Below are 22768 nucleotides of genomic sequence, written 5' to 3'. Positions count from 1 at the left end.
ATGGCAAAGGACAAAATCCACCTTTCCTATATGACAATCCTTCAGATACTTAAAAGTATTTTTCCTATTTCTTCTTAGTGTTTCTTTTCACTTCCTCCTACTGTTTTCCTAGTTCTGGGTAACTCTCCTATGCATGTTTCAGTTTGTATATATCCATCCTAAATTCAGATGGCCAGAATGGAGCACAATAGTGAAGATGCTTTGAGATTATGATAGATATTTAACTGAACACAAACATGACTGTCAGCTAAGGTCCCTAAATTTTCTTTGGATGAACCCTGCTGACCGACATTTGACCAATGATGATCTGTATTGCTCTGTACTACTTCTATATTTCTGCAATCCTAAAATCCACAAGTTCATTGGAATTTTATTTTTATTATTTTTATTTTTTATTTATTAATTTTTTTTGAGTCCGGTCATGGGGCCTGAACTCTGGGCCTGGGCGCTGTCCCTCAGCTCTTCAGCTCAAGGCTAGCGCTCTACCACTTGAGCCACAGCACCACTTCCGGCTTTTTTCTTTTTTGCTTATGTGGTGCTGAGGAATCGAACCCAGGGCCTCATGCATGCAAGGCAAGCGCTTTACCATTGAGCCACCTTCCCAGCCTTCATTGGAATTTTAATTCTAAAAGAACTCCTGCAAATTTAATGAGTTTTGACTTCTGACTCATTTGCATAGTGGTCTTGCTAGAGCTTTGAGTGTCTTTACTTGGCTTTAGTGCTACCCACTTGAGTGGTGCTTATGTGGCTGACACATGTTCAGTTCCATAAAACCAGAGGCATAATGGGAAGAAAATCTACAAGAATTAGTTGTTACCAGCGGACATTAATATGCAATATATACTTCCAGTGTATCCCAAGAAAAAAAGAATGATTTTGTAATAGGGAACATGAACATTTTAATCCTAGCATATAACATAGAGTAAATATTTAGGGATTAATATCTACTCATCTTTGTCTCTTTCTCCTTTCCTTTTTTACTTCCTCCTTCTCTTTCTCCTTTTATTTTAGTCTATTCTGACAAATTGGTATAGGTGAAACAATATTTAGACCAATTCCTTAAAAAAAAAAAGAACTTCAAGGAAGTAGGTACCAGTGGCTCACAGAAGGCTGAGATTTGAGGATCACCATTTGAAGCCAGCCTGGGCAGGAAAGTCTGTGAGACACATCTACAAAAAATAGCTCAAACAGCTGAAAGTGGAGCTGTGGTTCAAGTAGTACAATGCTAGCCTTGAGCAAAAGAGGCAATTCCCAGGCCCTTGCATTCAAGCCCAGAGATTGGGGGGAGTGGGGTTAGAAACCTTAAGGAAAACAGATGTAGGCAATGTTATTATTAAATGACATAGGGAACAATGGAGTAGAGATACAGAGAAGAACAAAGGTTGAAGAACCCAGACACTGGTGGCACACATCTGTAATTCTGTCTACTCAGGAGGCAGAGGTCTGAGGTTCAAAGCCAGTCTGGACAGGAAAGTCCAAGAGACTCTTATTTCCAATTAGCCACTGGAAAACCAGAAGTGGCTCTGTTGCTCAAAGTGGTAGAGCACTAGCCTTGAGGAAAAGAGCTCAGGAACAGCACCCAGGCCCCAAGTTCAAGCCCACAATCAAAACTAAATAAATAAATAAGGTTGAAGAACCCATAGAGAGTCTAGGAAAGGATTCAAAGCAACTTTACATAGAGCAAGGTGCATCACTCAGAGTACATTGCACAGAGATGGGGCAGAGAAGAGGAGATGAACATAGCAGGGCCTCAAAGGGCCCTGCCTCCACGTTATACCATTTCTGGCCAAAAAATATCTACATGCATGACACCACACACAAAATTCACATCTCAATTCTGCTGCCAGTTAGATCTTTGCGCTGCAGTTGCTTTTTTTTTTTAATGAAAACAAAATATGGAAGAGGAAAGAAGTAGGAGGGAGAAGAAAAGAGGAACAAGGCAAGGCTACATACGCACAGGAAGAAATAGAGAAGAGGGAAGGAAGGGAGGGAAGAAGGAAGGAGAGAGAAAAGTATGAGAGAGAGAAAGAATATTGAGATCAAGGTCCACGTTATCTCCTAGTTTGGGTTCCCCACCCAGGGAAATGTCACTGTGGCTCTGGTTCAACTTTGATCACAAATTGTAAATTCCTAGAATGTCTCTTGTTAATTGAAAAGAGAGATAAAGAGATAATAGAGTTGGGTGAGGTGATATATGGCTGTAATCCCAGTGTGGAGGAGTCTAAAGCAGGAAGATAAAGAGTTCAAATCCAGCTTGAACATAAACTTTAAAAAATCCAGTGGTTTTTTTTTTTCTTTTTTGGGTCTCTAGCCCCACCTCCCTCCCCCCCACCCCCTGCCCCACAAAATTGTAAAGTGTTATATTAGCTTGCAGAATAATGGGTTAAAAAACTACAGATGGAACACAATGAGGAACAGAATAAAACTTTGCAACATAAAACCAAAAGAGGCAGCTCTGCGAAACTGAACTGTTCTGAAAAAAGTTTATGAGACTACAGCTGAGTGGAACAGTCTCTGGCTAGGAAGAATGATCTAATTTTCAAGCACTTAGAATTTGACAGAGTCTCTTGCTAGGAAGAATGATCTAATTTTCAAGCACTTAGAATTTCACAGAGTTGTGAAATCTCCTTCAGGATCAAATGTGGACACCAAATACTAAAACAAATAGACTAAGTTTATGTGTGATAAAAATAATTATCAACTAGGTAGAACTTTGAAATATAATAATAAAATGCAGCAGATTGTGTGTCAAAGCTGGGAGTGGGGAAAAGAACTCAGCTAAGCCTTGTACCCAGTGGAAGTATTAAAACCTCCAGATTTCAAAGACCTGAAAGAGCAGAGACCACATGAGTCCATTCCTGCAGATGACTGAAAGGCAAGGAAATATTTTCCAGTGTCCCTGCCCCTGGCCAGAGTTCCAATAAATGAGTACTTTGGATATCATGAATGAAGTACTGGCCATTTTTTGAGTTCTCTGAGCAAGCTATGAAGCGCTAAACTCCCATCCATGGTGTAATTGCACCCTCCCAGTGAGTCACTCTCATTTTATAGATGTGGAAAATGTTTCCACAAGATTACCAACTTCCATCAAAACCACTCAGCTAGTCAGGGCTATGGCTGATAGGCAAAGGCTCTGAACTTGCTCTCTACTCCAACAGGGATGCTGTCTGGTAATTCAGATAAAAGTTTTCCATAACTGCTAGATTAGTTAAGTTTGAAATAAGATCACACAGAAAGGATCCTGCAGTCAGATCTTAGCAAATGCTGATTACTCAGTGACTTATCTTGATTAAGTCCTTCAAAGTACTTGAGTGCGTTATTGGGACTATTATTATTCCTCATTTACATTTAGTCCTAATTTCAAGTGTGATTAGTCCTAATTTACCTTAAGGAATCAGATCATCTGAGTCCCTTTGAGTTCACATAATGAAGCAAGCTGGAATTTGAATTTAGATTTCATGTTTAGATTGTCTACTCCATGAGATGCTATAGGCCTTGGGCTTCAGAAAGCCCTACTTGAATAGCATCCTAAAGAATAAGTTTTAGAGAAGCAGAGGTTGTGGGAGATGTAGAAGTGTTTATGGTGGGATGTGAGCTGGATAGAGATACTATGGATGCAGAAAACATTTCAGCAAATGTCTAAGAAAGGAAATCACATGTAGGCTTGAAGCTATATGAAGGGCTGAGCCCATAGAAACGGTGACAAGATGGTGACACCGAGTTCCCCAGCACAGAAAGGAAAGCAGGAAATTGTGGGTACTATGACACTGAAGAGGAAGAGAAAAACTAAAGGTATAGAGAGGGAGAATTGAGGGAGAGGGGGAAGAGCCTAGAAAAAGAGACGCTCCTAGAATCCCTGGGGAAAAGGAAGAGTGAGACTAAAGAGAACTTGGTTTGGAGATGAGGCTGGATAGTAAGTAGTTAAGAAAGAAGCAACCGAAGAAAGACCCAGTCAGAATGTTGTTGCTGTCTTGAACGTAGCTGACTAATATCTCTGCAAGGAGAAACGGGCCAGTCAATGGTTAGTGATTAATTTATTGTCTAGTCTTCTTTACAAGTGGCATAGATTAGGTAATGGAAACGGGGGGAGGTCATATTCTCCAACTCTCTACCTGGGTTCTGTCTGTAGGCTTCAGTGCTTATTTTCCCAGGTCCACCTTGTCTAATCCTATTTAGAAAATGAAGGTAAATTTTTGTGCCAGGATTATAGTGTCTACTTTCCTCTATATTGTCTTTTTCTACCTCTTTGCAGGAAAGCCTCTGCTTTTTCCTTCCTGCAATGGGTTTGTTTATTAACCCAGCTGAGATCACAGGGGCCATGTTCATTGCTGCATCTGGACAAGTTCCAACCCTGAGTCATATATTACTTTAGGAACTCTAACCTGGATGAGGGCACAATAAACTGCTCTGCAGTTGTTTTTGTTGTTGTTTTAAGAAGTATGTTTAGCTGGGTGCCAGTGGCTCACACCTATAATCCTAGCTACTCAGGAAGCTGACATCTCAGGATCCTGGTTCAAAGCCAGACTAGGCAGGAAAGTCCCATGAGACTCTTATCTGCAATTAACCACCAAAAAAGCTGAAAATGGAGCTGTGGCTCAAAGAGGCAGAGCATCGCCTTGGGCACAAATACTCAGACAGTGCCTAGGCCCTGAGTTCAAGCCCCAGGACTGGTACAAAACACAAAAAGCAAAACAAAAATAACACAACAACAAAAAATGTATAGCCACAATGAGAATAAGATTTAAAAATGGATAAATTGCGTTTGTACTCAATTTGGGAAAACATTCACAACCTGAACAGAGAGTGCAAGAGCCAACAGCAATTTGTTGTTTAAGAGATATGCGAACTTTGCTACTAGACTCCATTCTTCCTTGGGGTGTATAGAGCCTAGGAGCTTAGAAACCAAAGAGCTCGGAAGATGAAAAGAGGATGTGGTGGATGGCTCTCACACACCTATTACAATGATAACCACTGCCTCAGACGTAAGATCTTCCATTTGACCCATTGCGTGTTTAATTATTTTCCCAACATTCTCCATAAGGTATCACCTATGCTGAAAAGGAAAGTGAAAAAAGATTAGGTTCCAGTGCTGGGTTTATGATTGCAAAGAACAGTATGCCACGAGATGATGGAGGACAAAGGGTTAAAGGGAAGATCTCTATCACTCAGGGGCTCATTCCTAGCTAAGGGCACAGGTAGGGAGTAAAGAGGCAAGGTAGAGTTCTCTTTACCTTGAGCATGGGCTTCCACCAACTTCCATCTGAGTTTCCAAGCATGCTCAAAGGTCTCTCTGAGTGTTGAGCTGGGCTGAAGTGCCCCATTGGTGGCTAGTTAGTTCCACACATGAATAGCTGAACGGCACAGGAAGCTCTTAAAATAGAGGGCGTAGTTCTGGACTCACACATCACCTCTTGCCTCGCTTTTCCTCTCAGTATATTCACAAGAGCTTTGCTTAAATTAACAAAGCTCTTGTTTCCCAACTGCAAAATGAAAGGAGAAACACACATATAAAATCTTCAGAAGCCCATGTAATTGTAACCCCACTGTACAGAATTTTCACAATAAAAAAAAAAAAATCTTCAGAAGTCAGGAGCTGGTGGCTCACGCCTGTAATTCTAGCTACTCAGGAGGCTGAGATCTGAGGATGGCGGTTCAAAACCAGCCCAGACAGGAAAGTCCATGAGACTCCAGAAAACTGGAAGTGGTGCTGTGGCTCAAGTGGTAGGGCGCTAGCCTTGAGCTGAAGAGCTGAGGGACAGTGTTCAAGCCCAGGACCACAAAAAAAAAAAAACTTCAGAAGTTTCCTATTAATTACTGCCTGACTGTAGGTTAGAATTGGAAATTCATTCATTCATTCATTTCCTCTTTGATTTATGCCAGTACCAGGGCTTGAATTCAGGCTTTGTGTTCTTGCTTGGCTTTTTTACTCAAGGTTGGCACACTACCATTTGAGGCACACCGCCACTGGTTAATTGATGATAAATGTCTCACAGACTAGCTTCAAACCACAGTTTCTCAATTTCACAATTTTCAAGCCTCCTCAGTTGCTAGGATAACAGGTATGAGCCACCAGTGCCCTGATTTAGAAATGGACTTTTAGAATTAAAATACTGAGTGGTCCAAGGTCCTATTCCAACCATATTCCTTCTCTTTCCTAATTCCACTTCCTTACTTTATTGAGAATGGAAATAGCTGGAAGTCAGGGGAGAAGTCTTGTGAATAAATATAGTCATTAGGACTCTCTAGGCTGAACGTTTATTATCAAGATGTTAGACAGGATATAAATCAGATAAGGTTTGGATTTGAGGGGAAACAATTTTTTCAAAGTTATGTGTATTTTATGTTCTTAGTTGAACTTTCAGCAAATTAAACATGCTAGACCTAATTTCTTACAATTCACTCTTGGTAAGGAATTGGTACTACCACCTAGAGTTGCTGTGAAATGGAAAGAAGTTATTTGATGTATTTTTCCATTGTGACTGGCTTCTATAAGTCCCCAACAAGCATCAGCTCCTCTTTTTTTTTTTTTTTTTTCCTTTTGGTCAGATAGCTTTGAGTAGCCACTTCCTGTGTTAGGATTACAATCAAGGCAGATAAGCACGAGAAATGCAAAAGAACTTTGACTATGTGAGTCTTTAGACAAAAAGTAGGCAAAAAATTATTGCATTTCCACCTACTGTTGAATATATTTTGCTTTGCCACAGCTCCATTTCTGGCTTTTCCTTGTCGTTTGTTGTTGGTAAGAGTTTCACGAAGACTAGGAACATGGCTTAGTGGTAGAGTGCTTGCCTAGCATGCATGAAGCCCTGGATTCGATTCCTTAGTACCACATAAACAGAAAAAGCCAGAAGTAGCACTGTGACTCAGAGTGGTAGAGTGCTAGCCTTGAGCAAAAGAAGCTCAGGGACAGTGCCTAGGCCCTGAGTTCAAGCTCCAGGTTTGGCAAAATGTGGCTACTCAAAGCTCTCTGACCCAAAAAGAAAAAGAAGAGTCTCACAAAGTTTTCTGCCTAAACTGGCTTTGAACTGAGATCCTCAGATTGCAGCCTCCAGAGTAGCTAGGATTGGATTACAGGCATGAGTCACCAGCTTGTGGATGGCAATTGTTGCTTTATAATCTAATTCCAAGGGCCCTAAAAATCTAAACCAGTCCTTCCCTACATCTTATTAACCTCTCGCTTTATTCAAGCTGGCTCCTTTTCTTCCTCTCTTCCTGTCTCAAGTCACACACCCTCCACTCAACCTTGGCTGAATAGACTCAATACAAGGTGCTGCCTTTCTTTGTTCCTTAGAGTACTTTGCCTGTACCTTCTCTTGTTCATCTCCTGCCATAGTGGTGCCATGGTTTAAGCAATCTGATTATGTAGCTTCCAAATTAGATTTTTTCTGTCCCTGGCTTAACATCAGAGTTTGAAAGAATAATTCACATCTCTGAATACACTTCTTTACCTACAAAAGGAGACATGTGTACCCCAGGGGTGAGGTTTAAAAGAGGTGTACAGCACACGTGTCCAGTCTGTCACTGGGAAGCATTAGGTAAACAGCAGTACAATAGTTATATTATTTGCATCCCGGTCTTTCTTTCCCAAGTACATCTCACTGATCTGCCTAACACCTGGGTATTCCAGATGTGGTTTGTAGATCAGCAATGTTGCAAGTTACCTGAGTGAGAGTTCCCAGGCTACCCTAGGCCGACACAGCAGCAAGGTGTCAGGTGATATAAATATGCATACTGAAATTTGACCCGATTTATCTAATTCAATTTAGTTGTTGAAGCTGGCATTTTAATTACAACTGTTAGTTCCTATCTGGACACTAGCTAGTTAATTCGATACACACAATGCTGTCATTACATCGATGTCATGTACTTAATACAATTCCTTTAAATTAGCAGCTATCCCAGTGTGGTGGCTGGACCAGGCAGCATCAGATTCACACAGGCAGCTTGTTAGGATTGCATATTTTCAGTTCCTTTCTGGTACATATTAAAGATCATAAACCACGACTTTGAAAACATAGGGAAGCTACCTGAAACACACTAATAACATGCATCCTCATCTTCCTGTCTTGTGATTTCTTTCTTTCCTTCCTTTTTCCTCTTCTCTCTCTCTCTTTCTCTTTCTCTCTCTCTCTCTTTCTCTCTCTTTTATCAGTCATGGGCCTGACACTGTCCCTGAGCTCTTCAGCTCAAAGCTAGCACTCTACCACTTGAGCACTCTACCATGGACTTTCCTGCCCTGGCTGGCTTTGAACCTGGATTCTCAGACCTCAGCCTCTTGAGTAGCTAGGATTACAGATGTGAGACACTGGTACCCAGCTCCTCTTCCATCTCTTACAGAAGCAAATAAGGTAGAATATTGCAATCTTGAGTTTCCCTTCATGTCTAGAGGTACTTGTACCATCTCCTTGCCTACCCCTAGCAGGCTGATTGTGACATATCCGCAGTCCTATTTCTGGTGGATGGAATTCATAGCCTATGTGATTATCCTGCTGTCCCTGTGTTTTACTCTGTTTTGTTAATTTTATTCATTTTTTGAATAGGTGATAGACGCACATGGTACAAAACTCTCAAGGTACAAGAATTTACAGTAAAAAGTAAGTCTCCCTCCCTCTCAGCACCACGATATAGCTGGGCAGTCACCAACCTTCCAATCAATCTACACATTCATTGAGCATCTACTATATGCCAGGTGCAATTCTTGACACTGAATATGGAACAAACCAGACAAAAACCCTAGCCCTCCTGGAGCCTACCTTTTAATTGCCAATTTCTTAGTAACATTCTAAGTTTTCTATAGCTAGCATACTGGAGTAGTTAAAAGTAGGACTAGGAAGTCAAAATGATTGATTTTTTTTAATCCCACCTTTCCCATATTTTAATTGTAGTTTGAGTTTTCATAACCTTGAAATGGAGCTCTCAGTTCTATTTGATAAGGAAGCAAGAGTTAAATGAGATATGTACCGCAGCAAACATAGTGCCAAGAACATAGTAAATGCTCAATGAATAATATGTTACTTATAATGACTTGATCTCATTCTGCAGTCCTGTGGTGCTGACTGGAACTGGTTAAGGGACATACTTTCTCACTAGTTTTCATTTTCTGTCTTTACTATATGATCAAAAAATCACTTTGTAAAGAATGATTCACAATAAATTTAAGTCGTCTGAAATCTTATCCTTCACTACTTGTATATTATATTATTACTGAGTTTAAAAACCACCTCCTCCTAAGTCACTATAGACATTAGATTCCTCTTTTTTCTTTCTAATCCAGTTTATTCAATCTTAGGCGACTCAGCTATCTTGTACTATTATTTAGAGGCATTTTGTACTATGAATTTTGCCTTTGTGATGTTATGAAATACATATCTAAGAGAGATTTTGAATTTCACATGACAAGTACTCCTGAGCAAAATGTCTATGAGTATAATTGTATATTGTTAGTTAAAGAAATTTATTTTATGTTTCAACTCTCTAGCCAGGTGAGAAAACAACTTTCACTTTCTTAAAAAATAATGCTGATGATAGGACAGAAAAGAAATTGAAGAAAATTACAGGAAGAGGAAGAATGTAAAGAGGAAAGAGAGAAGGACTCCTATGGCCAGAAAACACATTTAAATATTAGGCCGAGAACTATTTTATTTAGCAAGAAGAGCGTCATTGCAAGATGGAAAGGAAGTTGTATTACGTATATTATATCATGCACTTGAAATCTAAAAAGGAATGAGGATGCAGCTATTTGGTCCACTTATAGTCCTGATGATCATTTGAAATAATCTTGTATTTTTCTCTTTTTTTGTTGTTCGTGAAAATTTATGAATCTATGAGTGGTTCATTATGGTACAGGAAATCTCTTCGCCAAGTCATGATTTAAGGTGGACTAGGAAAGAGGGTATCCAGGAAGCTGAAGAGAAGTACTTCCAATGGCATTGGCATTTTGTGGTTGATGGTAGAATTAATGTAGATTTGAGGAGTTTTGTGTTCTCCTTAAATCATTTTCTCTGTTCTAGTATATTATTGACAAACATGGGTGAATAAGTACCCAAGATGCATGGTATAAAGTCAGTGCTACACAGAAGAGGTCTTCTCTAATGGTGCTGACTGCTGTCCTCCTCCCAGTGTTTATCTGTCCTAATCTGATAACAAACTACTGAGTGAACTGTAATTTATTAGGGATGCATTAGATAGCGAGTGTTGACCTCTCTGGCTTACCTTTTGGACCTTATCATTTGTCATTTCTCTCTAGTATTGTACCTATTACAAAATAACAGCCCATCTCTAAGCTCAGTGGTTTCATATATTATTATCTCCCAGGGTTCTGTGAGTTAGTGGGGTTCAGCTGCTCTCTGGAATCTTTCAGAGATTATATAGTCTGATAGCAGCTGAGGCAGATGTCACATGACCAGATGTCCAAGATGATGATTTCCTGCAGAGGTCTGCCACTTCATCTAAGATAGCTGGGACAGCCGAGCACTGGCTAGCATTATCTGTATCTCTCTCTCTCTTTCCCCAACCCTCCAGAAGCAAACTTCTTTCTAACAGAGTAGTGTCAAGGTAACCACTTGCGTACCCTGAGCATATGTTCTAAGACACTGAGCTTCCTGATCTCAAACATAAAAGTCATGCAAAATCACTTTCTTTGAATTTTATTGTTCACAACTCTGTCCAAGCCAGATTCAAGCAAGGGTACAACACAACAGCACAAAGTTGTATGAGGACAACTTTAAAGACTACTAATCCCTCTTTGTCAAACAATGGAAAATTTAACCTTTAACACAGATATTATTCTGCTGTACCAAACATATCTGGAAACAATATATTTTACCGTGTGTGTGTGTGTGTGTGTGTGTGTGTGTGTGTGTGTGTGTGTGTGTGTGTGTGTGTGTGTGTGTGTGTGTGTGTGTGTGTGTGTGTGTGTGTGTGTGTGTGTGTGTGTTTTGGGGGTGGTGCTGGAGTCGGAGTCTTAACAGTTGTTAGATATGCAATCTACCATGCCTCTATCACTGTTTGCTTTAGTTCTTTTTATTTTTTTAAATAGGATCTCATATTTATGCCCAGGTCAGCTATATCACAATCCACTTGGGAGAACAGGTGTACCACATGATATGACCTGGCCAGCTTTTTTTTTTTTTTTTCCCTGAGATGAGATCTCCTGAATGTTTTGCCTGAGCTGGTCTTAAACTGCAGTCTTCCTGGTTTCCATCTTCTGTGTAAACTAGGATTTCAGACATGAGCCACTGAGCTTATTGTAACTGTCTGTCTGTCTATCTATCTACCTATCTACTTAGCTAGCTACCTATCTCTACCTATGTATTTCTCATTGAATTATTGTAGCCCATTAATAGAATTACTTTGATTGGCTTATACTCCCATACCTATTGGTCAGAAGCTGTGAAAAAAATTATTTTTGGATTTTATAGTAAAGTTGAAGAAGTTAACACATTGCTCTGAATTCTTTTCATTGCTTTCTCTTTTTATTTTTATCAGTTGTGGGGCCTGAACTCTGGGCTTGGGAGCTCAGCTTTTCAGTTCAAGGCTAGCACTCTACCTCTTGAGCCACAGCACCACTTTTGACTTTTTTTGCTTATGTGGTACTGAGGAATCGAACCCAGGGCCTCATGCATGCCAGGCAAGCACTCTACCACTGAGCCACCTTCCCAGCCCCGCTTTCTAATTTTTAATATAGTCATGTTTTATAAAATGTTTTATTAGGGCTCTCTCTGCTCTTTTCTAGCTCTTTCTCAGCTCTTTCCTTCTCTTCTCTTTCCCAGCTCCCTTCTCTTTCCTAGCTCTCTCTTTCCCACCTTTCCCAGACACTCTCTTTTCTAGCTCTTTTCTCTCTTTTCTAGCTCTTTTCTCTTTCTTTCCCAGCTCTCTCTCTTTCCCAGCTCTCCCAGCTCTCTTTCCCAGGCCTTTCCCCACCGCATGGAGGGCCAAGATGGCCTGGTGCCAACCGGAATGATGAATAAACCTACACCTTACCTGAAAAAAAAAAAAGTTTTATTAGGAGAATGGGTTAATTTTGTTGTCTAAACGTTTATTTATTTATTTATTTTTATTTACTCAATCAGCAATATTTCTTGAGTATCTATACTGAGCCACACCTAGAGTTTGGTAATAAAGAGTAAGACAATTTGCTGCTATAGTTGTTTTATTTTGTTTACCAGTAGACATAAAAACAATTTAAATACTAAGCATCTAACTCTTCCATGTAGATATTTGGGCACCAGAGAAAGCTAATAATAGTCCCAGTGCTGATTAAGTCATTACTTGATGCTTTATTTCAGTTAATCATTGTAGGAATTTTTAGGTTAGTCTTAGATAAAGGCAGCCTTACTATCCCAGTTTGTTGTTGTTGCTGGTAGCAGTGGAGTTTGTTGTTTGTTTACTGAGACTCTGGAGCCCAGACTAGCCTCACACTCAAAATCCTCTGGCCTCTCTGTCCTTCAATGAACTACCACACCCGAGTTTTATAAAAGTTGAATCTATGACTCAAAGCAATTAAGTAACATTTCAAAGGTCGAGCAATGGTGGCTCATGCTTGTAAACCAAGCTATTCAGCAGGTGAAGATCTATGGATGATGGTTCAAAGCCAGCCTAGGCTAAAACGTTCATGAGACTCTTGTTTTCAAGAGTCTCAAAAAATCCAGCAAAAAGCTGGAACTGGAGGTTATGGCTCAACTAGTAGGTGCCAGCTGTGAACAAATGAGTGGGTGGAAAAAACTCAAGCAAGCGTAAGCTTATGAATTCTTGTTTCTGTACCTGCACCGAAAAGAAAAGAAAAGAAAAGAAAAAAGTGGGAGAGCTTGGATTTGAATCTAGCACATATACTTCTCAAAACTGCCTTAAAATTATAACATTGTCTTTTTTTTTGGTCGGTTGTGGGGCTTGAACTGTGGTCCTGGGCACTGTCCCTAAGCTCTTTAGCTCAAAGTGAATGCTCTACCACTTAAGCCACAGCACCACTTTGTTTTTCTGGTGGTTAATAGAAGGTAAGAGTCTCACAGACTTTCCTGCCAGGGCTGGCTTTGAAGCAGGATCCTCAGATCTCAGCCTCCTGAGTAACTAGGATTATAGGCGTGAGCCACCAGTGCCCACTTAGCCTTGTCTTTATTTCTAAATTCTGTGAGAAGTAGTTTTACTACTGCAAAATAGCACATAATTACTTCCCATCATCAGGTTATTTGATTTTACTTACTCTTTGGTCAAATGTATATACAACTTTGACCAGGACTTCTTTTGGTAACCATTCAGAAATCCTAGAAGGATAGGTAAAGAATAATAGAAATGTACTTTCATTGAAACTTAGTATGTTGATCATAAGCTTAATTTGAAAAGTGCCAAATAACTGTGGCTTGGAGATTTAAAAACAAACAAACAAATAAAAAAACAAATAAAACCAATATCTTATTCAAACCATAAATTCCCTAAGTATTTATAGTGTGCTGCCAATATGCCTGGTCCAAGAAAAAAAGAGGCCATCTTGTTAGACAATGGGAGAGACTAAGAAGGTGATTTATATCCACCCCACATGCTGAATGGGAAGCCAGAGACCATCTCAGAAGACACAAGGACTGGAGAAATTAGCCATTAGCCGGTAGCAAAGAAAGGGAAAATTTTCCTTCCTGAAGGTGCACCCTTCTTAAAGGCTCAAAGTCGAAAAGTTTAAGGAATTAGAGGAACTGAAATAATTCTCTGAGGGGAGGGGACGGTGGGTGTGGAAGGATGGCCAGAGTTGACAAGAACTCCACAGGAAGGGGCCATGCAGCCCAGGCCTTGTTGGAGAGTTTGAGTGAATGGTAAGTCTTCAAGCAAGACTTTGTTAGTTTGGGTTCTGTTTTTCAAATGCGGGGGTTGGGGGGGGAACCCCAGACTAGTGCCAGCTGGAAAATTGCTTTTCTGCTTGGGAATAGTATTCCGTATTTTGATCCAGTGTTATAAGTGACTTCCCTTAGATAGACAGTGTTCCTAGCCCAGCTGAGCAGACTTGTCAGGTCATCTTGATAATGCGGGAGTCTTCTGTTTATTTGTGATACATTTTGTCCCCCACTTCATCAGATTCAATTCGCTGGATAGTTCAGCAGCCACCCGAAGGCATTAGGTGCATCTAATGGCCAACTTCAGCATGGAAGTTTCAAAAAGCCTTTGTTCCTTTCCTAGCCATATTCTCCAACTGTGAGGGAGAAGAGCACTGAGGTGCAGGGAAAGGCCATTCACCTATGTACCCAGACAGACAATGCATAAGCCCCAGTAGGTTTTTTCTTTTTCTCATTGCCAAAATAAACAAGGTATAACCACCTAGGAGAGAGGCCTTGAGTTTAGAGAGGAGTTGGTGTAAGAGGAAAGTGGCTGCCTGGACCCTAGATCTTGCCTCTCCACTCCCAGCAACAAAGGCCTTTCCTCCCAGCCATCCTTTCCCAGGACCCCGCTGAGAGGGACACCCCGTAGTTCAGACACCTTTCCTCCGACTCCCAGGAGGCGCCAGGGGAGAAGGGAACTTCAGCAAGTCTTGGAGAGTTCTGGGAGTCAGGGCAGCTTCTCTGGGCCCCAGGATTTCACAATCTCCAGTCAAGGACAGGCCCTCCCTCTCTCTCTTTCTCCCTCCCCTCTGTCCACCTGACAGGGACCATAAATAACCCAGGCTCCCGGTGTTCCCAGCTGAGAACAAAGTTGAAAGTTTGCCTGCAGCTCCCAGCCACTCCCCGCCCGGGCCACTTCTTTGCTTTCCTCTACTGTTTGTCCTCTACCTATGTTGGCAGTTGGCAGTTTTTTCTTCATTCATATTTGAGAGGAGTCGCCTCTGGATTACGCTCAACACCCCCAGCTTTCACACTCCGTGTAAGGCGGTCTCAGTTACCCCTGCAGTGACCACAGAGCCCGGGTATCAAATTACGGAAAGTCTACACCCCAGTGATCCACATATTTACATACAAATAACTCCCGGGCTTGCATCTCGGTCACCAGTCGGTCCTGCGAGAGGCTTGCCAGAGGAGTTCTTAATCCAATCAGAAGGCGCTTTAAAAGGATGTCTCTAAAGTGATCCAAAGGCTTTTAATGTCAAGCTTTGCCAGATTTTTTTTTTTTTTTTTGCTCTGAAAATTTGAAAAATCTTCGAACTCTGCTGAGTGAGGGAAAAGATGTGTAATTCCCCTGTTGTCTACTGCAAGATCAAGAGGCTGAGGACATCTCTGCAACTGTGGTGAACTCAGTGGCTCCTTCCTGTCCAGGGATTGGTTTGCTGGGTCTGGTTTAGAGGTTGGGTCTCTAAATCACTACGTAAGGAATTCCTGGAAACCTCTGGGAAACATTTGATCAGCCCATCCTGGTGAAAATGGCTTTACCAAAGAGTAAGATCTTTAAAGTTGTGCTTGGGTGGCGTGCTGGGTTTGTTTTAGAGTGCACGCACAGATAATCCAGCTGTAAATAGCTACTTAAAATAATCTGGTCTTTCTGGGTAGCAGTAGCAAGTTGATCTGTTTAGTTTTTACATTTGGGGGGGGAAAAAAAACTACCAGTAGTTGATCGTGTAGTGGTGTGTTTTGTGTTTTTAAACTTGATTGGTTGTTCAAAAGTTGAACTCTCCTGGTTTCCTGAGTTTAAATGAATGGAAATTGTGAATTTGACTGAATGGAGGAAAAACTGGGCAGATAAATCACTTATTTTGGAGAAAATGCAGCCATTAGGTTCATTTGAAACTCTTTCTGTGTCCAGAAGGGAATAAAAGTACTGAGAGAATTTGTCTGTGTGTGTGTGTGTATGTATGGATGGATGGGTGGAACTCTCCCCCAGCTTCTGCTGCATTTTGAGAAGGACTGAAAACTTCCCAGAGGGCAGAAGACAATCGGAAAAACCTGCCCCGTCACTCTAGGAATGTTGTTTTCCCTGTGAGGTCATATTAGGCTTGTGTAGCTAGTAAAAGCAGTTTATGTGATTAACTCTTTGTGTTGATAAGGAATGCTTTATATAGTTCTCCTTTCAAACTAGGGAAGCCCTCATTTTATCTCTGCAGAAAGCAGAGTTGCTCCCCAGGAGTTTCAGTGCTTGGGGACAGCTGGCCTAAATTGTTAATTTGATAGATTTTAAAGCAGTTCAACATTTGTGTGTTCCACGGTTGCCCAGTGAGCAGTTAGAGCTCGCATAAATAACTTGTTAGTTTCTTACAAAAGCCCCAAATTGAAATCCTAGAAGGAAACTGTTTTCAAAATGTGTTCCCTTCCCACATAGAATCTTAAGCACAGTCATGAACAGAGAGGTCTTATTTTTACAATCCATGTCCATTCAAACAAGCTGCCTTCATCAAGGGTGAGGGGGGCAAAAAAACCAACTGACAAAGAAAGATCTTTCTAGTCAGCTGGAGCTTAAAGGGGAGGAAAGGATGAGGGGAGTTATTTTAAAACTGGTACTGAATATGTTCCTTAAATTCACCCTTGAATTTGCACTAACTTTTACCTATACTTTTTCCCTTCTATGTGGCAGTGATTAAAAAAAAAAAAATAACATTACCCAGGAGCTTAGGGAAGATGACATGGAAACTGGGTGATTTGCTAGTGATCAAAGCATTTTCTCCACAGCAAAGTGACCCTTCAGTTAAAAGAAAGGCTTCCTGTCATGCCTTTCTCTGTACCCCTGCAGGTGAAGATGCACTGACTGGGGACACTGACAAATATCTGGGGCCACAGGACCTGAAGGAACTGGGTGACGATTCCCTGCCTGCAGAAGGATACATGGGCTTCAGCCTTGGAGCCCGTTCTGCCAGGTAACTCACCGTTGCTGTTTGCCATATTCAATGTAAAACAACCATGATCTGTCACAAACCAGCATCATTTTCATTTTCCACATGATCCCAGAACGTGTTCTTTAAATGAGAATGTGAATTAGGTGAGTTGGGCTCCAACAGATTGTGCTCTGCTGTTTTCTTGTGGATTTCAGTCCTTAATTTCACATGATCAAAAGTGTTAATCATTTGTTTGTCTTTTCTTTCTCCCACTTTATAGTCATGCTTCAAGCGTAGTAACAAAAAAAAATGAGTTCCCTTGTCAAAGCTGAGTCACGTGTTTCAAAATCAAAGTGTGCTCTGTATGGAAAGAAAATCGTATTGGTAAAGAAGTAGAAAATGCACATATGAATGTTTTCTGTTACAGAAAGAATTCATGAGTGAGACATAGAAGAGCACACTCATGAATAAAAGTGTGTTTATTAAGGTTGTGTAGACAATCTCTTGTGAAACTGTGCCGTTAGTTTGCTTGCAAAGAGATCTAGTAAGCAAGCAACAGAAACACCAAAGTCACAGACTGGGCCTGGTGGTACATTCACTCCTTACAACTGAAGCATAAAACTTTTGTACATGGAAAACCTTGACTCAAACTTTTCTTACACTGTTTGAAAGAAACAGGACCTTGTCCAGAATTTGGAGACTTCTTTTTCTGGTGTGGATTAACAAAGTGTTTGCTGACAGTAAAGTTATTTTAAAGCTAATAATTAAACCTTCTAAGCCCAAACCCTGAGGACATTTTCCTATAGTTTAAGAATCTGTTGTAAAAAGTTTCATTGTCTAATAGTGAAGGCACTTCCCACAAAGTAAATCTTGGAGTTTATTCGCTGTGTGGTTGGTTGGTCCAGTTTAGATACTGAAATGATTTTCTTTGAGTTAGTCTTTTGTACATAGTTTTGGATCTCATATAACTTAGTGAAACTCATTCTTTATAAATACATTTCTTTGAAAGGCCTTTAAGTCTTATTGTAGCAGGTGTCATTAGGAAGAAGAGGAAAAATAACTTAATGTGTTTCAGGTAATGGCAGATAGCAACAAGTTATAATGGAGAGGATGCAGAATTTTAAAGGATTCCAAGATTCTTTACATCTATTTATATCTTGCTAGCTTTTATAATCCAATAATTAGTTGCCTTTTCTTCCTCACATTCTGTAAATCAGTCATCTGATACATGTGGAAAATTATAGCAGCTGGTACTCGGTGAGATATGAAAACAACATACTACCTTTTAGAATTTTTTTCTGAAGATATTTCAAGGTTATGACACTTCTAATTTGGTTGCACCATTGTTTGTTGCTATTCTGTGGAAGTCTTTTTATTTTTTTATGTTGGCAATTCATGTTATGCTCAGAGGCAAATATATATTTAAAACTATAAAGCCAGTTATTTGTAAAGCACATTAAGAGTATTATCAAGTAAATTATTCTGAGTGTAACATTTAAAAAAAAGAATACATTAATTGTGTAACTCATTCAACCATAACATTTTTTTCTTTTTTTTTCCTGTCTGATTTTTTGCATTCTATTTCTCCTGTTTTTTTTTTTCTTTAAACATTTTTTTTAATAGTCCCAAGATAAGGTAAGAAGACATGGTGCTTTTTCCATATGCCTATGCCCTTCCCTGGCTCATTTTTATTTTCCTCGATGTTGTCATGTGCTTTGATGTGCTACAGTGTGCTTTTTTTTTTCTGCTCAGCTTTAGAAATCAAGTTTGTGGTTGAGAAAATTAGCAAGCAACAATGTATATGAAAAAGAAATAGTACTTATTTAAAAGGGATTGAAAACCTAGGAACTTCTCTCCCTTAAACTTTGTATAGTGCATGAAATAACTTAGCAAGTTTCGTTGGGGTTAAAGCAAAAGGGATGTCTGTGTGCTGGTTGCTCTTTTTCATTTGAGTTGTGCTAGGTAGACTAGTAGTATAATTTTAGAATTTTGAGGCATGTGTTCTAATACTTCCCTTTTCTAACTCTGATGGCTACAAATAATTTAGTTGACCCTAGTTAAAAACCTACTTTAATACTTGCAACACACCCCAAGCAAATAACCAATCATTTTAGTACCTGAAAATATGCCACCATATTAGGATTCACGTTGAAGCTGGTTAGCTTTCATAGATTCTGCCTTAATACCAAAGGATGGTTTGGGATGATCGGGAAGAGACTCTTTAGATATCATTCCAAATGAATACAACTTTATACCTTTCTGTCCATCATTCCCATTTCTGAGCTCTGTTCTGCAGTTGTCACTCATATGGAAAAAAGGAAAGTCAGGCAGGCATGAGTGGCTCATACTTGTCATCCTAGCTACTCAGGAGACTGAGATTTTAGGATTGTGGTTCAAAGCCAGCCCAGGCATATAAGTCCATAAGACTCTTATCTCCAATTAACCATCAAGAAGCTAGAAGTAAAGCTGTGGCTTGAGTGGTTAGAGTGCCAGCCCTGATTGAAAAAGCTAAGAGATAGCACACGGGTCCTGAGAGAAAGTGTTGGAAAACTATCAACAGATCTTAGATGTAGTTGAAAACTAGGTCTAAAAAGTATTTTAATTGCAGATACTTTTTAAACTATAGATATTCCATATAGATGTTTTAAAGTAGAATTGTATATATTGAAGCTGACATGAATATTTAAATTTTTTAGAGTTCTAGTCCAGTTATACAAAAAGGCTGTCTCGTGTGCTATGAGTGTTACACTGATGGGAATCATCAGTTCAAGAAAAGCATGTCCAGGGCAGAGTTGAGCCTCCCTTTGCCTCTCAAATCATATCAATTGAACAAAGTGAAACTGAGCTAGGCATACTTGGAAACATACTGTGTTAGTAGCATAGCCATCTTCCCCATAAGGCTACTTATGTCCAAAGTAGTTAAAATTGCTGTTCAGCCATATTAGCCACACTTCAAGTACTCAGATATTGGATGGCATAAGTTTAGCATATTTCTATTGTAGCACAAAGTTCTATTGTACATTGTTAAATTATGAAGAATTCTTGCTTTTAGAAAGCTTCCACTGTATTTGAGAGTAGGTAAGAGACTAAAAGAAACAAGCTTGCCACTGGAACAAGGGCCAGAAGGAAGAATCATAGTTGATGGTGCCAAGGGTAAAGCCTTGTGGGGAGAGGTAATACTCTTAGTAGTATAATGATGGTTATTTTTCATTCAAGAGGTCATTCTAAGATTCTGATGAAAACTAAGGCTCCAACCCTTGAAGAATGTATTATTCTAAGTGTCTACACTTATAATGATGCGTAGAATAGCAGAACATTAACAGAAGGATGCCCATCTTTAGGTTATCTTTAGAGCAGTAAGCAGTGAAAAAAAGAAACAGTTTTGTACAAAGCAAGAAATCATTGCCTATTGAACTCTTCTTTGCACTTTTCAACCATATGTAAGACAAGGCTAGCACCATGGTTTAAGTGGTAAAGCCATGATATGACACATTTAATCTAGGCAGTTTATTATTTATGTAGGCAGTGAGAAGAAGAAACAAAAAGTGTTAGTTTCTAATGGCCCTTGTCCCTCCACCAAAGACAATCTCAAGGCCTTGAAATTGATTAATAATACCAGCTGTGGCATGCCCTATTGCTAAGAAGCCAGTTCTAGACTCCATTGAAGCCACTTTCTATTTTATATCTCAATTCCAAAAGGACAAGATAAAAAGTCTCATAATTCATCAGAAAAGAGGAGGGGATAAAAAGTTATAAAAGAGATTGGCCTGGGAGCAGTTCCTCACCAGTCTTCATCCTCTCCCTGTTCAGGGAAAATCTTGAGGCATTAATCCAAGACTAAGATTAATTGTAATTAATTGACCTTTGCATGACCTATGTAGATGTATGCAAAGTAACCAAGGGATGTGGTAGAGCTGTAATCCTATAGTCTATTTCTCTAATGGCTTTTAGTTTCCAAGTCAATGTGGTTAAATGGCACTTCTGGACCTCTGGAGAGCTGTAACTCTGGAAAGCTAAAGGACTGCAGGTGTGATTTGGAAGTGGCTGGCAAGGAAAGCAGTGAAAGGAGTGAGGAGGAAAAGAGTAGAAAGCAGGAGAGACAAAAAAAAAATAACCAGATAGGATATTGGAATGTCTCCTTGAGGCCAGAATGATATCAAAGAGGATCATGCTGGAATATTCAAAACATGTCTTCCTTGTTGATAATGTCCATGAGAAGTAACAACTACAGACAGAGCTCTCCATATTCTAAACCCAGCACTAGTTCCCAAAGACCTATTACACACTCCCATAATCCCATTCCATTGTTCAAGGAAAGCTAACCGGGACCAAAAAGAGAAGAAACTCTACCAAAAGGTTTTACCCTCTGTTACTTCACATGTTAACAATTACCTAGACATTTTTCTCAATGCCATTTTCCTTTAGCTTTATAGTAAACATCCAAAGTTTCCATGCATTTCATCTCAGACCAATTGGCTTCATTTGAAATAAGACCTGCTCGTGAGGTCATAGGTACTCAAGACATTTTCCCAATATAAAGAATTTCATTTCTGTATTTCTGGACACATTTGTTAATATTTCTAGCCATCTTGCCTGTTATTTAAAGTTGCATGCATTAATTTTCTTTTATCCATCTCATCATCATCATCCACCACTGTTGAATGGTTAACTGTAAATACAACAGCCTCCGCTCCTTCAGTTCGGATAGGTCTTACACCTTGAACAGAAGCTCCTATGCACGGGACAGCATGATGATTGAAGAACTCCTTGTGCCATCCAAAGAGCAGGTATGCATTCTTCTTCAAATATTATTTGATTGATGAATTGGCATTGTATAATTTAATGGAACTCTGTGCCCCATAACAAAATACATATATATGATTTTGCATGTGTAAATACTCTCATACTAGTACTTTCAAGAAAAGAAGTAATTGAACCAGAATTAGCAATGTCCCTCCAATTCCTAAGAGAACTCACAAAGTCCAAGAAAAAATTATAGATTCCTTTTAAAGAGAGTTGATAATAATTGTCAGTGAAAGTTGCTGACATTCAAATGAATGTTTGCTAAGCAAATGATGTATGCACATTGGAATTTTTCAGGATTGTTTGTAGCAGAAAGTTAAAGATTAGGTTGGTCATGTTTTTTATTCCTTAGCTTCACAATTGCCTGTAATGGGCCTTCTCAAGTCATGATAGGATTTAGATTGTTTTTGTTTTTTCCCTGAATCTCTGTTAGATTTATTTGTGTAATCTCTTCTTCCTAGTCATTACAATTAAATAAGTATTGGGTTGATTCAAGAAGTCCCAGTAACACAATACTGCTGTGTGTTGACCAGTTGTTTATAGGATAATTCTAGACATACCCAAATGACTGGTTTTAAATGTGTATGGTAGTGATCTCTCTGGTGATGGATACAACTATTTAGACAATAAAATGAATTCAGAGTGGCTGGTAAAGCAACAGAAATAATTGGTGAGATCACACTGGCCTTCCTTAATCACTGCATAGTGAAGGTGTATTGAAGCTGATGAGTAACTGGTAGTCACTTATGCCTAAGCTGAAGATTCAGATTTTTGGAACTCCCACTTGTCTAGTCATGCTGATGTCAGACATCTGGATGTTCATTGTGCTTCCTAAGGGCCCACGGTGGACAGTCTTAGCCAGCAGGCCTTTCACAGGAGACTACAAAGGCTATTCAGCATTTGGTCAGACATATAAAAAAACATTGGTTATAGGTTCAATAGTACGTCATTGGTTCAAGAGGGTGTTAGAGCCAGAGAAAGCCTTTGTCTCAAATAATGAACCTAAGCTCCTGGTTGTAGCCAGGTATTGTTTGAGGTTTTCTGAAGGACTCTCATCCTGGTTGAATAGGATCATTAGCCTAGTAGGGTAATCCTGCTGTCTTCATGCTCCTAATTGTAGTAAAAAGTTAATAGGTGTATTAAAAATACTTTGATTAAAAAAAAACCACAAAACAAAACCTTATTCTCTTGACCCTAAGACAACTCTATAAAACTTATGAAATTATGCATGAAATGGATACCTTAGCAATC

General features: G+C 39.6%; 1 protein-coding gene across 12 annotated transcripts in view; it reads left to right on the top strand.

Annotated features, from left to right (window-relative positions):
- Nucleotides 1-22768, top strand: part of Ank3 (ankyrin 3) — a 446602-nt gene that overhangs the window by 339637 nt on the left and 84197 nt on the right. For 8 of the 12 annotated variants that reach the window (XM_042696439.1, XM_042696433.1, XM_042696436.1 and 5 more), the window contains 3 exons: nucleotides 8541-8594; nucleotides 16633-16756; nucleotides 21399-21501. In XM_042696439.1, coding sequence (XP_042552373.1) covers nucleotides 8541-8594; nucleotides 16633-16756; nucleotides 21399-21501 — 281 coding nt within the window. Of the gene's footprint in view, nucleotides 1-8540; nucleotides 8595-14671; nucleotides 15348-16632; nucleotides 16757-21398; nucleotides 21502-22768 lie in introns of those variants that run through there. The other 4 variants (XM_042696444.1, XM_042696443.1, XM_042696442.1 and 1 more) reach the window with 2 other exon arrangements.

Source organism: Dipodomys spectabilis, unplaced genomic scaffold (assembly GCF_019054845.1).
Source record: "Dipodomys spectabilis isolate Male_0828 unplaced genomic scaffold, ASM1905484v1 ptg000207l, whole genome shotgun sequence".
Lineage (NCBI taxonomy): Eukaryota > Metazoa > Chordata > Mammalia > Rodentia > Heteromyidae > Dipodomys > Dipodomys spectabilis.
Note: the sequence above shows the minus strand (reverse complement) of the source record. Positions and strands in the feature narration are given on the sequence as shown.